The following is a 23222-nucleotide window of genomic DNA, read 5'->3' as shown; positions in this document are numbered from 1 at the left end:
GGTAAAGAGTTAGTTCTGGATGGATTTATAGAGAGCAGAGAATGTTGAGCAGTATCAGAGTGTGGCTGACGACTCAGGAGAGAGCCAGAAGGTAACACAGACACGGGAGCACCCTGAAACGGTAGCGTCCATCTGCTCCACCATCCACAAACCTGGTCGATCGCGTGCTAGCAGCGAGACGACAGCTCCAGCATCTCAGTATGCTACAATTCCCTGTGTCCACGAACCCATGGACCTACAACCTTTATCTAAGAGGAAACATTCATTTCCAAAAGCTAAACTAAACACATGAGTTTTCAGCCTAGATTTAAAGATTGAGACTGTGTCTGAGTCCCAAACATTATCTGGAAGGTTATTCCAGAGTTGGGGGGCTTTATAAGAAAGGCTCTTCCCCCTGCTGAGGCTTTCTGAATTTTGGAAACTACTAAGAAGCCAACACCCTGAGATCTAACTGTTCTTGATGATTCATAATATGTAATAAGATCTCGCAGGTACTCAGGAGCGAGGCCATGTAGAACTTTGTATGTTAATAGAAGAATTTTGTATTCAATCTAATTTAAGAGAGCCAATGGAGTGCTGATAGAACTGGACCTAGTTTTAGTAAGGACCCTGGCTGCAGCATTTTGAACTAATGGAAGTTTATAGAGGTTCCTGCTGGAACAACCTGACAAAAGTGCATTACAGTAATCTAGCCATGAGGTAATAAAAGCATGTATTAGCTTTTCTGCAGCCTGTAGAGTAGTTGCAATGTTGCTAAGCTGCATAAAGGCTATCCTACTAATATTTGCTATATGTTGCTCAAATGATAGCTCTAAATAGAATATGACGCCAAGATTTTTAGCTGCTAGACCAGAAATAATAGAAGCACCAGCCAAGTCTAACAATAGGTCAGATATTTATTTCTGGTCTTTTGGACCTAAAAGGAGAACCTTGGTTTTGTCACTGTTAAGAAGAAGGAAGTTATGTGATCATCCAGAGTTTTATATCCTTAACACAGTCCTCCATTTTCTTTAAACTACATTTATTGTCAGGTTTGGCTGATAAATATAGCTGTGTTTCATCTGCATAACAACTGCTTATAACTGAGCCCAGTGGGAACATGTATAATAAATACATAATAATAAATAATAGAGGTCCTAGAATAGAGCCTTGCGGAACTTTATATCTTACTTTTGTGTAATTTGAAGATCAATCTTTTATCTTTACAAACTGATAGTGTTCAGTTAGATATGATTTGAACCACAATAGGGCTGTTCCTGTGATTCCAACCATTTTCTCTAATCTTTCTAGTAGAATAGTATGATCTATTGTATCAGAGGCTGCACTGAGGTCTAGTAGGGCTAATAGAGATACATAGCCTTGATCAGAGGCAAAAAGGAGATGTTTCTGTGCTATGATTGGGTCTGAATCCAGATTGGAATTTCTCATACATGTAATTTTTACTCAGGTATAAGCAGGGTCGTTGGGCCTTGGGTATTGAATATAAATGTTAAGGATCAAGGAAGTGGGTAGAAGGCTTCCAGCCTTAGTTCTACAACTAAGTTATGTTTTAAAGCAGCTACACCAGGTGATGGCCATGTTTGATTTAATAAGAAGGGTTGGTGTCTAATATTTTCTATTTTATTATTAAAATAGTCCATAAAAACCATAAAAGCGTTATTGGTTAAAGAAACTAGAATCTGGGGTTGTGTATTTTACTTTTTAAGCTCTGAGCTTAAAAAGTAGAACAGGAGAGGAGAGGTTGTTGATTTCAGATGAATGGCATCATTTTATATTTTTCTAGTTCAAAATGGCTTTGATTAAATACCTGAGATGACAAAAGGGACATAGAAATACTAAAATATTAAAACAGAATACGAAAAATTGTCAAACTAAGGGCCTAAGTGAAAAGACAGGATCAGACGAGAATGCAATATATTACCACATTTACAATGAAATGTATACAAAACTGCCAAATATTCTTTTTTTAATGGTGTTATTTTACATTATTTAAAAATATATAGAATAATAGAATAACATATATTTTTTATTTAATTAGGTGCATTTAGGAGTGTGTAATGTCACACTTTAACTTGAGTAAAACATGTAAACTACTACTAAACTACTTCAGTTTTTACCAATGTATTTTTAAACAGAAGTATTTGTAAACAGCATGGGACTTGTTTACATTTGCCAGCTCACAGTATTTACAAAAGCCCTAACAGACATTTTCACATGCATGCCCCAGATAAAAAAGACATAAAATGGCTGTTGGTATATTTGAAATATTCCAGCAACATTTTATCATGCTTTAAAATATATGCATTAAATATATATATTATTCTCTGTCTTTGTAGGTAGACGGACGGCGGCTTCATGGCTGCAGTGAGGAAAGAGCAATAGAGATGTTGAGGTCGACAGGTCAGAGGGTGGAACTCACTCTACTGCGGAAATGTCCTCAGATTGGGCCCTCTGCATTAGAGCCAAAAACAACACTAACCTCAGGGAAAGGGCTCTCCACACACTGCCAAGATCCACGGTTTAGTAAGGAACATTTTGGAGTAATCATTCATATATTTGAGTAGATAATAGTCTGCTTAATTTTAGAAATAAGCAGATAGCTTATATATAGTGTAATACATCCCATACACCTACTAATTGAAGCCATTTTAATCAGCCAATTGTGCAGCAGGATGCAGTGTGCAACAATCAGAATGGAGAAAAATGTTTTTTTTATTATCTGATTTACTTCGTCTCTGATTGCACAAAACTTGATTTTGCTTTGTAAATTTACATTCGACTTGCTTTGACATTGTTTATTATATTTTTTGCTTTTTTTTAGTAATTGAACTGATAAAAATTTTTACATGTTTTATTACTTTAGAAGTGGATAGAAACATTAAACTCTGTCAGGGTATCGACAACCAGTGTTGTCTATGCAGAACATAGTGATAAAACTCACAGAAAACAAGTCAGAGAAAAAAAAGGCTCAGTTCCACCTTGCTAACCACCTAACTGACTCTCCTTGTGGCACATGTATTCAAAAGAAAGCCAAAAGATGCAACAAAGCTGAGAATTCATAGAAATGTTCATGAATTAACCTGAAAAAGCATGTAAATTGAAACACTTAACAACTCTTATTTTTAGTCAGATTAAAGAAGTGTTTCCGACATCTAAAATGAGCTAAAAACGTTCTACCTGAATGTAGGCTCCTGCTTGTTCAGAACCCTTGCGACACAACAATGAGACCACTTGGTTTAATAAAATAAAGACTCTCTTGAGTCTACCCCACAAGGGGAACTTGCCTGAAGAATAAAAAAGTGATGCGACTCCCTTTGAATTCATAGATAAAGCTTGAGATGCTGTTTAAATTCATATTCTGAAACCTGCAGATAAGGTATTATTTGCATTGTTTATATTATATCTCCTCTATTTCTTTACATATTGTATAATGATGGGGAAAGGATGTTTCTCCCTTGTTCTCAAGGCATTTAAAAATATTAATATAAAGTACTGAAAATTAAACGTTTGATTAAAAATGACCAAAGTGGAATGTATTATACTTTCCTTACAAATACATTTAGTTAAAGTATTGTCATGTAAAATGACCACTGATATCAAGCAATGTAATGCTTTTCTAGCACCTGTTTAACTAAAATTGGCACATGTTTTTGGATGTTCGTTATCAGGGTCCATGTTTTCAGAAGAAGAGAAGGCTGAGCTCAAGAGAAAGTGGCAAAGCAGGCTGGGAAAGAAATATGAAATAATGGTTTGTATTATTATACTTGTGGACTTCTTATCTATCCTGTTTTACTTCATTTAAATGCTAATTCAAATGCATCTCTGAGTCTCTGTGCACAGCTACAGCTATGTGTTTAAGTTATGCCTGCATGAGTTTGCCAATCTGCTTGCGATGCTACAACGTACATGCATTGTATAATCAAGTGCATCAAATGTATGTACGGTCATGCCTAATGCTGGCATGATTAAAAAAATTCACATATAGAGTCTCTCTTTAAAAGTATATGGATATATCTGTGTGTGTGTGAATTGTAGGTGGCCCAGGTACAGAAGTTCAGTGAATGCAGTGGTTTGGGGGTGAGTTTGGAGGCAAGAGCAGGTCGTCACTTTATCTGTTCCATTCTGCCTGAAGGACCAGTAGGTCAGTGTGGTTTTGTAAGACCTGGGGACCAGCTATTGGAGGTTAGTATTGTACACAACAGTGCTCATGCCTGCATAGTACATAACTGTGTCATTGCTTTGCTGAGAATGGTCCAGCATTCAAATTATATCTGTTCAGCAGTTATTCTTTGGTTACACAAGGCTTCACGTTCTACTGATGGATCAGGTAGATGGAGCAGTATGCACTAATTCCTGGGTACAACCTTCCTTTGCTGTCAAAACAGCCTCAATTGTTTGTGGTATAAATTCCACAAGATGTTGGAAACACGATTTCAGCTATTTCAGATTCCCTTTGATCGCTAGGTAGCCTTTTACCCTTGTGCTTTCAAATATTTTTGACATTTTTGCTACCTTCTTGTATCTAATGTTGTCTCATTGCACTTTTGTTTAGTTTTTATTTTCAGACCCAATAATGTAGGTAAAGCAGTAATGCTTATAACATTCACGTCAACAGCAAACAGAACAGAACAACATATCCCTTTGTTGTTGTACTTGATGTGACATAATTTGTGAACCTCAAAATGCTTAAGCCTGTTTGGATTCCACACACTAGTACGGTCTTTAAAAGTGTATATTAGTCTGATCTAGTAAATGACAATGAAATATTATATATGTTATTATTTGGCATGTGGAGCCCCCTCAGTGGTTGAGAGGCTCTGGTGTAGTTTGTGTATTGGAACAAGAACCTGTACTGGGGGACATTTTGCAGCGACAGATGCAACACAGTCAGTAATTGTAAACCTACATTGTGCATCTATATACTAGGTCAACCTGATAGAATAGTCAAGAAGTGCATATACAATGTAGTTCATTCCAAAAAATAATGTGAGAGCATCAGCCTCAAGTCCTTAAACTTACTTAAAAGTGTTCCACTGTTGTTTTTTATTTACTAATGCACCTAATTGAACTCCAACATGGACCGATGATGAGCTAATCAATTTAACCATCTGTGTTAAGTCAAGAACCCAGTCTGCACATGTAAGGCATTTAGGATAAGTTTAGGAGGATTGCTTCTGTAGCTTTTCTATGAAACTATATACAGTTACAATCAAAGTTATTCAACTATGTTCCTAGAGATATAGTTATGCAAGTAAAAAATTGCAGGTTAAAAGTTAGAAGATTGCTAGCTACAGTACGTGGACATGGCAGAAAGAGGAAGCTGTCTAGAGGGTTTAAAACCCCTTAAGTGAACGAACTTGAAAGACCTGCAGCCAGATTTGGTGGAGCAATGAAACATTTTGAAAACACAATGAAAACATTTTAGCATGTGGAGGGCAAGATGGATGTATAAGAAAGAGGAAACATGCCTTCTGTAAGAAAACTGCTTAGGCATCATTGGACCTTGGGCTTAGGACCCAAGGCTTCAGAAGACATCCTGGAAGATCGCCTGACTTGAAGCCAATAGAAAATCCTTGGTGGGATTAGAAGAAGGCAGTTGCAGCATGCAAACCCAAGAATGTTAGTGAACTGGAAGCCATTGCCCATAAGGAATGGGCTAAGATTCCTCAGGAACACTGCCAGAAGCAGATGACTGTCTAGGCATCAAGTTTGCAGCAGGTAATAACCACAAAAGGGGGCTCTACTAAAGATACTTTTCATACTTTGAATAATTTCCAGACTGCAGGAGTCAGTAAACGTGTGTGGAATTTAAAGAAATATATTAGTTGTGTCAAGCTGTTTAAATGGTTCTTGTTAAACTGGTTTATTGCAAACAGCTGAAAGTTTGTAAATTGCTGACAATATTTAAATCTGGCAGTTGTTCATGACTAATAGACCAAAACAAATGCTTTAAAATTATTTCTATTGATAGGGAAGTTTTTTTCTGCTCCTGTAAAGTTATAAAAAACAAAAATAATCCTTCACAACCATACCTGTACTGAATTACAGAATTATTGAATGGATTAGTGAATTACCAGCAAGCTAGCTAGCTGTATGTTGGTGTAACAAAACCTCAGAAATGGTAACTTTAAAGGGCAAGTTTCTGTCCTCAGTGTTGAGTAACATAATGAGATTTTATTCCAAGTAATTTTGGATAAATTATTTTGGTCTCTTCATCATGAAACATTTGCACAGTGTAAATTGGTGTTTTTGAATGGTTTAAAAATAAAACGTGAAAGGTTTCGAGGTTTTGATAGGTCAGCAGTATATAATGTGTGAATAGATTAAACTATCATCTCCTCATTGCACAGAAAGAGAAGGAGAAAAAGGGAGAGAGAATTTCACATTAAACCAAAAATAACCTTAAACCAAAAAGCCATTATTTGAGAGCTCTGATCCTGTTCCCTCACAGCACTTGAAAAGAATGAAAGTGTCTATCATTCTTTCCCCTCTCTCCTTAGTGCTGCAGTGCTTTAAACTGTCACTGACACTGATGTCATCCACCATTTAACTTGCTGATGTACTCCTTATGAAATGGAGCTTTTTGATTACTCATATCCTTTGGCGGGCCATATTTTGCTCCATTCTATACTCAACAAACTTGAACCAGGTAATGAGTGTTCCACAGCACATAATTATCTGGCTCAGTTGAAAAGCTAAAACAGACTGAAAAATGTGAACTTGAATTTTCTGAGGGCCCTTGAAGCCTTAAGGGCTTGACTACAAACCAGTGTTCCAAGTATGTGCACTTTGTTTATGTACAACTGTAGCTCATCTGTTACTGCAAATTGTCTCAACCTCCTCTCCCCCGTCATTCTATTGAAAGAGACCACCATGGGACAAACACTGACCAGATATTTTTTAAGTGGTTGACCTTTCTCAACACGGTAGTGACACCAATATGGTAGTTGTTTGGAGGTGTGTTAAGCTGACTACAGTGTGTTGACTCCAGGTAAATGGGATACCCCTGATTGGTGAAAGCCATAAGGAAGTGCTGGGGTTACTGAAGGAACTTCCTGTGGATGTTTGTGTGGTGTGTTGTCGTTTGTTACCACCCACCCCAGATGAAGACGATGAAGACAGTGATGATGTTCAGTTTAGCCTGAAGGATCTAATTGCAGAGTTTTCAGAAAAGGTATTGTGTGTGTGTGTGTGTGTGAGAGAGAGAGAGAGAGAGAGAGAGAGAGTTTGGGCTGACAGCTTAGCATGACAATTTTTTTTGGTGTCATTTTTCTTATTATAATACTGTTTATTTAAAGAAATATATGCTAAACATTTGGCCCATATGATAGAACTATAGATGCTTTTGCTTGATGTAGTAGATAGATTGACAGACAGACAGACTATATGTTCAAATGTTTGTGTGCACCCCATCTAATGAATGCATAGAGCATAAAGGGGTATAAAGACCCAATACTTGTCCCAGTACTTTTGTTTATGTAGTGTAGATGAATATAAAGATATAGAAATAGATATATACACTATATGGAAAAAATAGTGCTCATCCATTGCTTCTTTAGAAATTAAGGGTATTAAAGATATCTTTATTCTGGTTTTCATGGAGTAACTATCTCTACTAGGTTTTGGAGCATTGCTGCAATTGCTGTTGTTGCATGCATTTGAAAAATACAAGAACTGTGAGACTTTAGACGATATGACTTATGAACTCAAATCAAAAGCACAAGTAGTTCACCTAGGGGCACCCACACTTTTCAAAAAACATACACCCATGTTTATGAACATTATGGCAATATTGGACTTTCAGTGATTTCTTTGAACTTTTTTCAACTGAATTTTTGGAATGAATAATGATTTTTTTAATAGAAAAAAAACAAGAATTGAATTCAAATAGCAATGAGGTAAAATGATGTAAAACTTGATGATGTCCTCTACTCATGTCAGGCAGAGCAGAAGAACTGTGCTGGATGGCTAGGTAGAGGTGGAGGAGAGGATTGTGGGAAGATGGACATCCCTTCTCTATCCTATCAGGCTATGTGGCAGGATGAAATTCAGGTCTATGAGCTACAGAAAGGAGAAGCTGGCCTGGGATTTAGTATACTGGACTATCAGGTGAGTAAGTTTATTCTATGTTTTAAACTCTTTAATTGAGTCTGATCAGTGTGATGATGGAACTGAGTAAAACTTTTCTGTTATAATATTAGTTACCAAAACCAGTACAGTAGTACCCAGTTAGATGTTTTTTTCCTTGTTAGGGCTATGGCTTGTTCATGATAATTGTTATAACAGGCAATACAGATTTCAAGGTTTTATGCAAATGGGGGATCACTAAGGACCTGCTGAGCTCTCTAAAAAAAAAAATTGCTGTTGATGGGCACAAAAAAATCATAAGGCTATGCCATTTAGGTAGCTGTTTCCTGCAATGTTGCAATTAAAAATAGGTAACAGTGAATAGGAACACTGGAGGTCAGGTTGAGGTGTGGAAAACCAAGGAAACTTTCTGGAGACTCTGAGATGGCGATGCTCTATTCTACCAAACAAATATGATCTTCATGGAAGAATCATTAGAAGTAAACCTTGCATCCTCAGCAAAAATGTGTCAATGTCAGACATTTTGTACTTTTCAACTGTTAACTTTCAAAAGATGGAAATAAAAATCTTTTATTCGCTTAGCTATTCACACTTAGTAAATTTTAGAACAGTAATAAGTTACTGAATAAATAGACCTAGAATGTGGACTCTTGTGATGTGTAAGAGGTTAAAAACACAATTGAACTACAATTTAAACAAATTATAATTATCACCCGCACTAATACTACTTACTCTGCAGTTTATGTAAATGAAATGTGTTGTCTTGGTTTGTGGAGGATGTGTAGCAGTAAGCAATTTATTTCCACCAGGGCTTTTAACAAGATTGAAATTGTACACGGTTATTGGACTTATTCACATTTGAAACTGTATGATTACCCTTGGCTTTTATACTGCAGTATATTAATAAAACTGGTAACTATGGTAACAATGTGCTGTTGTCACTGTCTCATTTATTCTCTGTCTCTGTTTTTCAGGATCCAGTGGACCCAAAAAAGACAGTGATAGTGATTCGCTCCCTGGTACCAGGAGGTTTGGCTGAGAGAGACGGACGTTTGTTGCCAGGAGACCGGCTAATGTTTGTGAATGGGACGGATTTGAGTCACGCCAGCCTGGGTCATGCTGTTCACGTCCTAAAGAGCACCAACTATGGCACAGTATGCATCGGTGTTGCCAAACCATTACCGGTAAATACCTCCTTGTGATTGTATTCAACGCTAAACATTATCATCTGTAAAGTCACCAGAATTCAACTCCCACACTGTTATTTAAATTAAAGTACATGATTAATTATGGAACTTTTGGATTTCTCTATAACAATACCCTCAAAAAATAAGTAGCTGTAAGAATTCAATTTTATAATGTCACACATTTTATTTTAGTCAGAGTAGAGCCACCATATACATACTATATTATGTCTAACAAATTAAAACTTAAATAAGATGACAACTGAAATGAATGTAAACATGTGTAGTTTGTAAGTCCATATTTGGAAACTGAACTGTAAAAATTAGATATAAAAAAAAGCTTGAATTATTTTTTCTGTGCTGACCTTAAACTCAACATATTTACATATATCTGGCCTTTATTGGCCTATGGCCTTTTAGCCCTGCCTATTCATGCAGAAATTATATGATTGTTTAAACCTGATGAAGAACGATACAGGTCATTTGCATATATCAGTCTTGAATGGACAATAACAAAAGCAACCTGTTTAATTCTAAGCAAAACAAGTTTAGACATGGTCATGTACAAATGAATTTTTGCATGTTTTTGGTGCAAAAAAACACATTAAAGTGTACCTCAGGAAAATGTATAACATAATGTAAATGTAGTATATCTGCTTTTTTTTATCTAACCCACACATTGGGAACTACTGAATTATAAGGAGACAGGGCTCAAAATTGTTCATGTCACATTTTATGCCCCTGTCTGTTCCCCGTACATTTTCATATAATCCTTTTATGTGCTTTTTTTCATTGTGCGATCTGTCCTAAATCTATGCTTAATACTGCATTTAGGAAGATTTTATTATAGCATCAAAGCCACCTTAAGATATATTCTTTTCTTTACCAACATGATCTTATGATGATTCTGCAACACCTGTTTTGTTTTTGGTAGCTTTCAGTCATAGCATGTCTTCCATTCCTTTCTTTTCAATTCTTTACATGACAAAAGTGGAAGTTTTATTTAGCTGCTATAGTTAAATTGCAAATGTATTACTACTAATATATTTTAAGTACTACTGGTTTAATCAATTTACATGTGTATGGCCCCTTAAAATTTCTATGGCTCTGGCCATTGTTCTCTGGGGTTTGTTGTGAGCCAGTAACCCAGGCACATGTAGTCTCTGGTTTCTGACACGTTTCAATAATTAATGCTGCTTGAATTCTTACACCAACCCTCCACATTTAACATGTCTGTATGAGAGTGCCGCTGCTCAGAATATAGCAAGACTATTCCAGAAGAGACAAAGTAGTAGTCTATCCAGTGTGTGGATTTGGATTGGGTCTGTGCAGAAGAACATGAACTTAGTTTTGTTGTTCATAGGAAAATGACACTCAGGACACGGGAACCTTTCTAACCAGCAATTGTCATTCCAGAGAAAGCAACCAACTCTCCACTGTACAGGTATAATTACAGATTATTTAAGCTTCTTTTCTTTTTGCAGTTGCTTTAGCTTGCATTGGAAATGTTAATGTTTTAACACAGTTTGAAACACTTCACAACTAACAGGCCAATTGAAACAAAGCAAATTTATCTGGAATAAACCCGTATTACATTAAAATACATTTGACTCTACCTCTTAAGTCTATTTTTTTCTTTGATGTTACCATTAATGAGATACAAAAAATTAGAGTTTTGCAATTGCTAAATATTTGTGGCTTTCCAAGCATGGAATATTTTAAAAGCACTGGAGCATCCAGTATTTTAAAGTAAATGCAAAATATTTAAAGTAAATATCCATAAATTTTCCAAGTTATTGTAGTTTTGGAACTATAATTGCACATTTAAGTATTGTTTACATCTGGTCAGTAAGCCGAAGAGAAAGTGTTTTTTTTTCCACTGACCTACTTCACCGCAGTCACTGTAGACTCAAGGGTTTAATTGGCGAGATATTTGTTCACAAGATATGTGTGACATCATCTCTTATTTATGCACTTACGGGTTTAGATTTACTAAACACTGTGAGTTAGAGAGTAACATTCAATAAGAAATGATGTGGGACTCCAGATATAAATATATCCTTTCTGCTGTGCAGGGCAGTCTACAACAATTGATGTTACATTTAGCTTGCAGGAACAGACCAGAACAAAATGAGCTATGGCCTGGATTTATATACTTAATGCCACACACATAATTATCATTATTGTTATTGTACAGCTCCTGATTATATACAGTTTATATAGACTCATCATGAACGTCATGAATGTCATTGCATTATTATGCTTTCAGTTATTTGAAGTTCTTTGTCTTCGAACTACATATTTCATGGGAGAAAGGCAAAAATTTGGTGCACTTTTTTTTGAGGGCGGAGCTGGTTCAAATTTGGGGCGGCAACAAGGTCCAATTTACACTGACATGTTAAAAGTTGTGGGACAGGAAATAATATTGTGTAGGACCCCCTCTAGCCCGGCAAAGTGTATCAATTTAGTATCAATTCCACAAGTGGATGTTAGAGGTCTGGATGGATTTTGACCCATGTCGTCTGGATAGCCACCCACAACTCCATGGTATTTGTAGGTGCAGGAATTTAGGTGTTAATAGTCCTCTCCACCACTCATACACTCCACACAACTCATAAATGCTCAATTGGGCTTATGTCGGATGACCTGGCATGCCACACCATTTTGCAGAACTCTCCAGAATGCTCCTCGACCCTATTCTGTACAAATTTGGCCTGATTGCACATTGCATCATCTTGCTGCTATATACTCATCATTGTGGGGGTACATAAAGGCTTTAAAGGGTTGCAAAGGGTTTTCAAGCAGTGAAACATAGCAGGCTTTGGTCAGTGCTGTCTTTAAGTGGACCCAACCTATGCCATAAGAATACACCTTACACCAGCTTGGAACCACCTGCACAGTGCCTTATTGACAAGTGGGGACCATGGCTTTTTGTGTGTGCCACACAGAAACCATAACATCAAAATAATTTGAACCGTGTTTAATCAACCACAATACATGTTGCCATTCCTCTAGGGTCCAGTTAGCAAACTCATGAACCCAGGTGAGGTGCTGGGTCAGGTGTTGTGCTGTTAACAGAGGCACTCTGGTGGGTCTTCTACTGTCATATTGCATGGAAATCACACTAAAAAGTATTCTAGGCCATCAATGCCATATATGCTAAGCTTTATTGAGTGTCCTTTAGTACTCAATAAAGGTGTCCTTCCAGGCAGAGTGGAATACCTCCAGCTTGGTCGTACTTTTGGCTTTTTTCTAGACTGTTAGTTAATCTGTCTAGCTAATTTGTCAATTTCCTTGAATTAAATCTGAAAGTCTTTACGTCAATTACATACTGATTGCTTGATTTTAAATCTTTTCAAGAAAGAACAACAAATAATGAAAGTATAAAAGCGTGACTGCGTTAATGTACCTTTCGGCCAGAGAAAAAATGGGTAATGCAAATTATTCATACTTCATAAATAGTTTGATTTCTTGATTTATTCAAAATATTATTTGCCAGTGTTAGTTTTATTTCTTTGAACATTCTGCATTTTATTCAGCCCCAACATAAAAAAAATGCTTTTATACAGACCCAACTCTTTCACAAAATGCCAGAGTGACTGATTTCTATGCTGAAATTGTTTTTGCAGGAAAACTCTGTATTGCACAACAGTAGAATGGAGGCAGGAACTAAAGTGAGGTCTAATCAAGTTAGCGGCCTTGAGAAGACCATCACTGTGAGCCGGGGCAACGCCAGCTTGGGTACGTTCACAGTGCTCGCAGTGTGCCTGTGCTTCTGTGTGTATATTCTCGGCAGGGCTGTGCTCAATGGGGTGGACTATCTGAGAGACCTGTAAATATCTGTCTATATTTTTGTGTATCTGTTTAAAAGTGTAAGTGTAAAGTATGTGTCAGGGTGTGTATTGGGGTAGGGAAGAGTATCTCATCATTTTGTATGCAACATAACGTATCAAGGATCAAATCTGAAACTGTTAAAATACACACATGGACAAAATTGTTGGTGCCCCTCAGTTAATGAAAGAAAAACCCACAATGGTCACAGAAATAACTTGAATCTGGTAAAAGTAATAATAAATAAAAATTCTATGAAAATAAACAAATAAAAAATCCAACATTGATTTTGAACCATGCTTCAACAGAATTATTTTAAAGAGGAAACTCATTAAACAGGCCTGGACAAAAATGATGGTACCCCTGAAAATAATGTGACCAAAGGGACATGTTAAATCAAGGTGTGTCCACTTATTAGCATCACAGGTGTCTACAATCCAGTCAGTGGGCCTATATATAGGTCTACAGGTAGTCACTGTGCTGTTTGGTGACATGGTGTGCACCATACTCAACATGGACCAGAGGAAGCGAAGGAGAGAGTTGTCTCAGGAGATTAGAAAGAAAATCATAGACAAGCATATTAAAGGTAAAGGTTATAAGACCATCTTCAAGCAGATTGATGTTCCTGTGACTACAATTGCACATATTATTCAGAAATTTGAGATCCATGGGACAGTAGCCAGCTTCTCTGGACGTGGCTGCAGGAGGAAAATTGATGACAAATCAAAGAGACGGATAATACGAATGGTAACAAAAGAGCCCAGAAAAACTTCTAAAGAGATTAAAGGTGAACTTCAAGCTCAAGGAACATCAGTGTCAGATCGCACCATCCATCGTTGTTTGAGCCAAAGTGGACTTCATGGGAAATGACCAAGGAGGACACTATTGTTGAAAACAAATCATAAAAAGCCAGACTGGCTCTATGGGTTTATTTTTTTTAATAGTTCTGTTAAAGCATGGTTCAAAATCAATGTCAGATTTTCATTTGTTCATTTTCATAGAATTTGTATTTATTATTACTTTTGTCAGATTCAAGTTATTTCTGTGACCATTGTGGGTTTTTCTTTCATTAACCGAGTGGTACCAAATATTTTGTCCACGTGTATGAGCTGTTTTGACATAATGGTAGGAGGTAAGCAGGAAGATTTTGCTTCACCTTTTAAAATATGCTGCAGGATTTCACTGCAAAATTATTTAAGTGTCCCCGGATCCCTAAGAATGGGCTTGCTTAAAATAGTCCACAAAGCCGCTTTAAATTATTTTAAGGCATTTTTCAAAATTATTCATTGTTAGTCTTCATGACATGAACAAATCAGATATTTTTCATCTTTCTATACCAACATGTAGCTTGATATGCATGTCTTTATATTAGTTTACCTACATTCTTGGGGAGAAATATATGTGAATTATTCTTGTAGTTATTAAATGTACAACATTGTTCACTGTCATGGCATATGACTGTATATTGTTATACACACTTGTCATAAAGTAAAAATGTTTCCACAAAGATGCTGTTCATTAGGTAATGACATACATAATACAAGTTGACTTACATCTCGTGATCTACAAAAACCGTCAACATCAGACCTGTGAAGTATAGTTACATCAAGACAGTCTTTTCGAATTTCAAGAAATAAAAAAATATTAACTAGGTTTGAAATAAGTGTTGACATTGAGCATTTATTTAATTAATTAATCTTCAACTGTTTTAATTAATTACTTCATCATTAAAAATAATGATAAATCCAGATAACAATAAATTTATACAAGAATCGACTAATTCAAATATTATTCCCATACTTTGTATTTTTTCCTAAATGAGTTAGGGTAGTCACATTAACAAACCTTTGTGTTACATATTCTATTCTTCTACTCTGTCTTTTCAACATTGTCCTGTGATGTCTTTGTCTGTGTCTGTTTCTGTTGTGTCACACCATTGCATTTCATGCACTATGATTGTATTGTAATTTGCATATCAAATAAAAAAATAAACATTAAATAAACATTTGTTGATATTGGTGATGGTAATAAAAGATTTCAGCTATTTCATCAATAGGTTAATGATTTTCAAATTCTGTACGACCATAGTGTGGCTTTCCTGTGATTGTTTCTTGCTTTTGCATGTGTCTGTAATAGTTGTGTATGCTTTCATCCTGTCATGTCCATTTAATTTATATAATTTTTAATTCATAGTTAGAATGAAAAAGTTTCTTATCTTATATTTATACATGCATAATTATATACAGATATATGTATGTATTTATGTTTGTGACATATGTAATACAATATAAATCTAATTTAAAATATAATTTCTCCTCGAGGAAGCCCATTACTATTGGTATAATCCAGTACCTTGTTTAGGTCATCTGTAATGAAATATGTTAAATCAACTGTGATGGACATGGAATTGAATTAATATAGGGGTCGGCTGGGCATCCAGGAGAAATCTGAAACTAACCTTGTTCTTCAAATTATCTCATAAAATATCAACTACTCATTTTCAAAAAAGGAATTAATATTTTACGTTTCCCCTGTTTCATTCACTTTTTACTGTTTACAGTGAAAATATTTAATGTATCATGAAGACATGTTATATATTATGTTTTTACAAGCAAAAACACTTGATAAAATAAATGCTTTAAGTCAAATAATTAAGATATTGTATGATTGGTAAGATCTTGGTAAGAAGGTGGGTATAAGACTGGTTAAGAGAGTTGGTATAAGACAACGTAGTAGTGGGGTAGTAAGGTAGTGTAAAAATGAGTAAGATGGTTGGTGTAAGATTAAATAAGATAATTGGTATGAGGCTAGGTAAGATATTTGATTGATACCAACTAGATTGATAAGGTAGTTAGTGTAAGATTGATTAAGGTAGTCAATGTAAGATTGGGTAAGGCTTTGCTAAGGTCTGGTGTAAATATGCAATAGTTATAGTTAATTAGGTACATTTTTCTAATTAATAACAGTTAGGTGTATATTGTAAATTTGTTTGTTTTGATGTTAATATAGTCATAGATTGTGGTCAACAGTGTGCCACACACAAATTGGCTATATAACCATCACATGTAACAGGCTTTACCGTGTGTGTGTGTGTGTGTGTGTGTGTGTGTGTGTGTGTGTGTGTGTGTGTGAATGTGCATAGGTATGACAGTGAGTGCTATAAAGGATGGTTCAGGTATAATCATCCGCTCAGTGCTTAATGGAGCTGCTGTCAGTAATGACGGCAGGTTGGCAATAGGAGACACAATTGTAGCCATCAACGGAGAACCTACCACCAATCTCACCAACGCACAGGCTCGAGCCATGCTGAGAAGACATTCCCTTTTTGGACCAGACCTCAGGTACATACACACATGCACAAACACATGATAGTGTGTAAGTCTTAGAAGGATATTTTTAGCAACTTGTGTATTACTACAGATATCTGGTACTGTATGTACATCTAATTTCAATCCTACCTTTAAAGCACTCTTTAAAGGAAAAAAAAAAAGCTCTTTTAGATTTAGAGAGTTCCCATATACTCACTAAAAATACATAGTGGCAGTCATTCTCTCTCTCTCTCAAACACACATACATACATATATGCACACACATACACTTAAGTTATAGTACTGTCATTGTAACTGTGAGGACCTAAAATAATAAGCATGCAAACAAACATGCAGTTCTAACCTTGAAATTGCTAGGTTATAGGAACATGCCCTTATCTGACCAGACACACACACAACCATCAAGTGCACTGGTTATTGCTATGCAACAGGCGGTCATCTGGCTTGACCTAAAGTACATGCTTACACTCATGGGGACATCATATTATGTATATTTTAAAGGGCCCATATCATAAACTGTTGCAAAAAGTACAATTCACCCTCCAGGCTATATACAAAAACCAAGCTACAAAACCATCATGTAGGTTTGTAACCTTGTATCCCCAAAAGGCACTTTACATGATTTAATTTGTACTTAGAACGATGGCGGTTGAAGTAAAGTCTGAAAGACCAAAAAAAAACTTTCAGGGGGAACTGCTTATAGGATTGCTTTGAAGGTAAATCAGAAACCTACCAGACTTTGTAGTGGTGGTGCACTGATCTACTCTGCAGCAACACCTGGACAAATATGACAAATATAAAGCTTTTTGGCTGAAATGACCAAAGGTACACTATATTGCCAAAAGTATTCGCTCACCTGCCTTCGCACGTTTATGAACTTGAGTGACATCCCATTCTAAATCTATAAGGTTTAATATGATGTCTTGCCATGCTTTGCAACTATAACAGCTTCAACTCTTCTGGGAAGGCTTTCTAGAAGGACTAGGAGTGCGTTTATGGGAATTTTTGACCATTCTTCCGGAAGCACATTTGTGAGGTCAGACACTGAATAGGCCTGGCTCGCAGTCTCCGCTCTAATTAATCCCAAAGGTGTTCTATCAGGTTGGGGCCAGTCAAGTTCTTCTTCACCAAACTCATCCATGTCTTTATGGACCTTGCTTTGTGCACTAGTGCACAGTCATGTTGCAACAGGAGGGGCCATCCCCAAACTGTTCCCGCAAAGTTGGGAGCATGAAACTGCTGAAGCATTAAGAGTTCCTTTTACTGGAACTCTTTCACAAGGGGCTGAACCCAACTCCTGAAAAACAACCCCACACCACAAAATTTACACTTGGCACAATGCAGTCAGACAAGTACCGTTCTCGTGACAACCACCAAACCTAGACCCGTTCATCGGATTGCCAGATGGAGAAGCATGATTCATCACTCCAGAGAACACATCTCCACTGCTTTAGAGTCCAGTGGCGGCGTGCTTTACACCACTGCATCCAACACTTTGCACTGCAATTGGTGATGTAAGACTTTTATGCAGCCTCTCGGCCATGGAAACCCATTCCATGAAGCTCTCTATGCACTGTTCTTGAGCCAATCTGAAGCGTTACGTTTGGAGGACTGTAGTGATTGATTGAAGTTGGCAACCTCTGTGTACAATGCATATATGTTATATTCTGAGGCTATGTGATGTCATGAAATAACTTCAATTTTGGTGAAGGAACATCTCTGAAGCCCCTCCCAATATAGCATCCTATAAATACCATCTCCACCTATGCATATGACAGTATGTAAAACCCTCCTTTTAACCTTTGTCTCATTCCTGGCTCAGCTTATAAGAGGGGGGACTGTCTTCCCACCACAAGCAAAACCACTTGAACCCCAGCCCAAGAGTTCTCTCTCCCCTCTTGCAGTCTCCTCCCAAAACATGCTGATGGTATGGTCCGAACTAGCAAATACATTTACACACTGAATGCTGCCATCAGTGATGTCAGTGAATGTCACTGTTTACACTGTTCTGTTGGGAGGTTGGAAAGGGCCGTCTGCAAATGTAACTGCTTTTGAGATGAGAACCATGCACACATAAAAGGGCTTTAGGGAAAAATGCTAAATTTAATGCTATCTCTAATCAAACACATCTGACTCAACTCATAAGATAATTATCAACCCTTTATGAGCTGACTCAGGATTAGGATTACAGTGATATACCATTGTCAGATAAACTGTGTTATGACAGTTGATGTTTATTAAACTATGTACATTTGCTTGATATCTGTATGGGGGGGGGGGGGGGGGGGAGTTCAACCAAACAGAGAGTCCCACATATTTATTTAAAAACAAAACCAGATTAGTCCATAATGAAAATCATTAGCTGGTAATAAAATAGTTCAAAAGAGATCCATCTCATATGCAAAAGTGTTGCAGACAGAAAATAGCAAAAAAAAAAAAAAAAAAAAAAAAACTGTCCTGAATGCAGGACAGTTTGATCCTGATATTTAGGAGATAAATGTGCAGAATAGTGATGAAAAGAAGAAAAGAGTGCGCCTAAACTATTAAAAGAATTAAAATAATGTTTTACAAGGACAATATGGGTATTCATGAGTAATGCAAATCAAATAATTATTTTATATAGATAAAAAACGATTTAGTATGTTTTTTACACACATTTTGTGTTAGTTTCAGCTTCTGTAGGATGGGTTTTAAGTACATTTTGGGCTTCATATTTTTGCTAGACCTGGCAATCTGGCCATACATTAGTTTAAAATTGTTTCCATATAATTTGTCTTGTGTATCGTTTTTTTAATCCAACTTCATACCTCTTGTTTGTCACTGACAGTGTAACATATGTACCTGCGGCTTTTTTTGATATGCATCGAGCCACCGTCATCCAATCAAAACAGGAGATTGTTGTAGATCGAGATACTGTCATTCAATCAAAGCAGGAGCTCAAGAAGGATCCGGTCTACATTGCCCAGGCAGTCCAGCAGCAGCAGCACACAACTTTTAAGAACTTGTAAGCATGAGTTAAAATCCTTGCAGTGCATCTCAGATTCACCAAGATGCACTTAAATTTAATAACATTTTTGGAAATGTTCTTGAATGTACAAATGTGACAGGATGATTTATATCCTATTGTAAAATATGTGGTGTAAACAATCCAACTTTGGTCAGTTTACAGTTAAAAATAACACACATTTGATTTATTTGATTTGATTTATTTTAAAATGAACACATTTTACATGTGTGTTTGCAGTTGTACATTAATGAGCAATCTGCTTGTTTTAGTGAATGTATGTCTGAACAAACGGAAGTGGATGCAGGGAGAGTGAATGGAAAATCTTGGAGAGAGAGAAAAGGAGTGTCACTGTGGGGACAGAAGTATGATACCGACAAAAAGGAGGGAGAAGAAAGTGTCTCGAAAGATGTAGTTGGTTCTCAACAAGCAAACGGACAGAGAGAATCAGAGAAGGAAAGAGACAAAGAGAATGAGGCACAGCAGAGAAATGATCACAATTCATGGAGTCAACCCCGAAGGTAAGATATACATTAAACCAGGCAGTGTTTAGTGTTGATTTAACCTGGTTTAACACATTCCCTATTTTCTAATCCCATGAACTAATGTCATTTGGGAAATTGGTTAGATTTACATTTATGTTATTTAGCATATTTGTCTGTTTTTTTAGAGTGACAGTAATTAGGAAGAATGGGGAAAGTCTTGGCATTAGTGTTATTGGTGGACGTGGCATGGGGCGTCGTCTAAGCAACGGAGAAATGAGGCGGGGCATCTTCATCAAAAACATTGCGGAGGACAGTCCTGCAGCACGTGAAAGTACACTTAAACCTGGAGACAGAATCGTACAGGTGCACTTTTACTAAGTATACTGTCTCCATCTTGTGGTCCCATGTTGCATTGTACCTGCTTATGCACTTTAAGTAGCTTACCTTCTGCTGTAAGTAGCTGATGTAACATAGCCGGCGGTTCTGATCAGCACAGTGGCAGTTTGAAAAGATACTGTGGTTGACTTAATGTGACATACTTTACCCTGCCAGCACTAACCAAGTCCTAACTAGTGGGTGGGCATTTGAAAGAACTAAATGGGGGGGGAAAGTGGATAAATAAATTTAATACATTTGAAATAATAAAAGTATAAACAAAATTCGGGTTACTACTGTAATACACTATACTATTGGTGGTTATAAGCTCATATTACAACTAAATATGCAGACTACATTTGTAGGGTTTTTCAGTGAACTATAGCTCTATAGTTCTTGCTACTCTTTTATCCACATAGGATGTCCCTACTTTTAGTTAATGCTAATGGTGTATCCTCTAGCTGCCTCATTGCCTCCTGATCAGGTAAAGAGGCTGATACTGAAGCTTGTTTGATTGTGTGTTAGGTTGGTGACATGGATGTGAGTGATTTCACTCATGAAGAAGCAGTGGAGGCTATTCGCCGGGCAGGGGACAAAGTGGAACTACTAGTGCAGAATCCTCAGGTAACACACCCATATATTATTATCCACTGAAATAATGTTTGTATTAATATTAGTGGTGTAACTATTTGCAAACTTTAGAATTTTTTTTATATATATATTCTAAAGCAGTGCCTCCTTTTGATTTTATTTTTTGATAGAACAGAAGTAAAGAGTGGCTAAATTATGCCTAATAGTATACATTTGTTTTGTCATTATTTTTATTGACAAGTAGTAAACACAGCCTTTGTAGCTAATCCAATACAAAACACAGTATTTTGGCAAATCCTAATTTACACTTATTCAGAACATAAACATTTTAAAGAATTAATTTGGCCTGTGCAAATGTTTCTCTGCAAATGTTTCTTTGCAGAAGTCATGTAGTTCTGAGATATTCCTGGATCATTTTGCTGCACAGCTTATTTGATATTTAGGTCTGGAAACTGTAAGGGCCATTCCGAAGTTTCAGTATGTCTTGCTTTAGGTAGTTTTTGGTAAATGTCAAGGTAGGTTTTAAAAAACTTTTGTAGCAAATAACACCACACATGAGGGTCAAATGCTAACACTATCTTGACCCCTGAACACAGGGGTTTGATGCATGCTCTGGCCAGATGATACTGTGATACCAAGAAGAATGTGAAGAGTATGTGAAAGCACACTTATCGTCTTTTTTAGTAATTACAAATTAGAAGTGCGATTTGTGTTTGTGACTGGGAAAGGCTCCAAAGGGTGTGATTATGTCATGCTTATGCACCCATGCTCAAATGACTGAGCTTTAATAAATCAATTAAAAATGAGTTTTGTTTTGGGGGTTAGAGGTAGGAGTGACAGGGATTGATGTTTTACTGGGGACCTTTTATCTTAGACAAACTAGTCTGTGTATTATAGAACACTTCAGAACATTTTACCGTACAAAATATTGTTATATCGAAAAATGTATTGTATCCAGACACCATCATATTGTATCAGATTTTGCATCATATTGTTCCACCACTAAAATGTGCATTATTTGAAACAAAAGTGCTTTTAGTGTCCTTATCTCTTTATTTCCTTTCGTCATCCCCAAACTAACACAATAGCCACAAGCTTACCTGCTGGTCAAGAAACATTGGTACAATAAACAATAAGCTGGTAAACAAATTTAAAACAATACAGTTAGATGTAAGAAGGATTGATACATCTCTAATTAACATATATCTGTGCTTAGATATAAACAGCTTTTTAAAAACTGCATTGAAAGGTGTTCTACAGAATTATCTTGCTCTCTCATCATTTTTTAAACAAACATCCGTGCACACACCCCACACACACACACCCACACAACCAGAAAATGTTGTAATTGTTTTTTATTTAACACAGGTTTCAGACATTGTCACCAAGAGCGAAGAACAAGATCTATTACAAACCAGCCACCAAAATGACTTGGTGTGTAAATGCTCTCATTTGTAATGTGTTTGTCTGTGTATGTGTACAGTAAAATCATGTGCAGTTAAGTTAGCATGCTTTGTTTTTCTTTACCCCTGTAGACATGTGAGAATCCAAGTCTATTCATACGCCTCTCCCAAGCCAACCCTTTTACCCCCATCCCATTTAAGGTTTGCTATACATTGTGTGTATTTCTATAGCTCCTCTTGGTTGTTCTAGCCCTAGTATATATACACTCACCATAGAGTTTATTAGGAACACCTGTCTTGTACTTCCACTAACTGAATTTCAGTGGTTTTGTGACAGTAATGATAAATATATATTGTTATTTTGTGCTAGCTTACAGGTAACAAGTTGTTAAAGAAACCTCCCCATCCCATCCCGCCTCCCCTAAGGCTGCCCGCAGGCCCTATGGTTGCGGTAACGGATGGAATGTCAACTAAGAGCGCTTTAGAAAGGCTGAGTGGGCCCCCAGAGATTACACAACACAACAAACAGGAAAAAGCTTCATACTGGAGTACGTATGTGAGCTTCTGTGTCAGTCAATGCAGACTTCAAAGGTGGCAACCGGCACATAATTTCCATATCTGTGCATCCCAAAATAAAATGTGTAAATGATTCCTTTAATATGCTATTTGGACTGTGTGTATGTGTAGGTCGTATGTTGCAGCGGTATGGCAGTCTGCCTGGACAACTGAAAATGGTGGAGCTGGACTGCAGCACACACAGCTGTGGTCTGGGACTGTGTGTGACAGGAAGCAGAAACACAGCCCGCGGGAGGATGAGTGTGTACGTGTCTGAGGTTCAGCCAGGCGGGGCTGCTGCTGCTGATGGGCGAATCAATGTGGGTGACGAGCTGCTAGAGGTGAGAGCAAAAGCTCCTCTGAGATGACTGTGACTT

At 36.8% G+C, this 23222-nt stretch overlaps 1 protein-coding gene across 4 annotated transcripts in view; it reads left to right on the top strand.

Moving 5' to 3' along the window:
- The window catches only part of LOC140546958 (multiple PDZ domain protein), a 49733-nt gene that overhangs the window by 16147 nt on the left and 10364 nt on the right, over positions 1 to 23222 (top strand). For 3 of the 4 annotated variants that reach the window (XM_072670438.1, XM_072670435.1, XM_072670439.1), the window contains 17 exons: positions 2337 to 2523; positions 3669 to 3748; positions 4036 to 4182; positions 6992 to 7174; positions 7942 to 8109; positions 9063 to 9272; positions 10636 to 10716; positions 12902 to 13013; positions 16246 to 16444; positions 19260 to 19436; positions 19709 to 19957; positions 20107 to 20284; positions 20822 to 20920; positions 22256 to 22321; positions 22423 to 22491; positions 22661 to 22838; positions 22978 to 23186. In XM_072670438.1, the coding sequence (XP_072526539.1) occupies positions 2337 to 2523; positions 3669 to 3748; positions 4036 to 4182; positions 6992 to 7174; positions 7942 to 8109; positions 9063 to 9272; positions 10636 to 10716; positions 12902 to 13013; positions 16246 to 16444; positions 19260 to 19436; positions 19709 to 19957; positions 20107 to 20284; positions 20822 to 20920; positions 22256 to 22321; positions 22423 to 22491; positions 22661 to 22838; positions 22978 to 23186 (2592 nt within the window). The remainder of the gene's footprint in view (positions 1 to 2336; positions 2524 to 3668; positions 3749 to 4035; positions 4183 to 6991; positions 7175 to 7941; positions 8110 to 9062; positions 9273 to 10635; positions 10717 to 12901; positions 13014 to 16245; positions 16445 to 19259; positions 19437 to 19708; positions 19958 to 20106; positions 20285 to 20821; positions 20921 to 22255; positions 22322 to 22422; positions 22492 to 22660; positions 22839 to 22977; positions 23187 to 23222) is intronic. The other variant, XM_072670436.1, reaches the window with a different exon arrangement.

Source organism: Salminus brasiliensis, chromosome 24 (assembly GCF_030463535.1).
Source record: "Salminus brasiliensis chromosome 24, fSalBra1.hap2, whole genome shotgun sequence".
NCBI lineage: Eukaryota > Metazoa > Chordata > Actinopteri > Characiformes > Bryconidae > Salminus > Salminus brasiliensis.
Note: the sequence above shows the minus strand (reverse complement) of the source record. Positions and strands in the feature narration are given on the sequence as shown.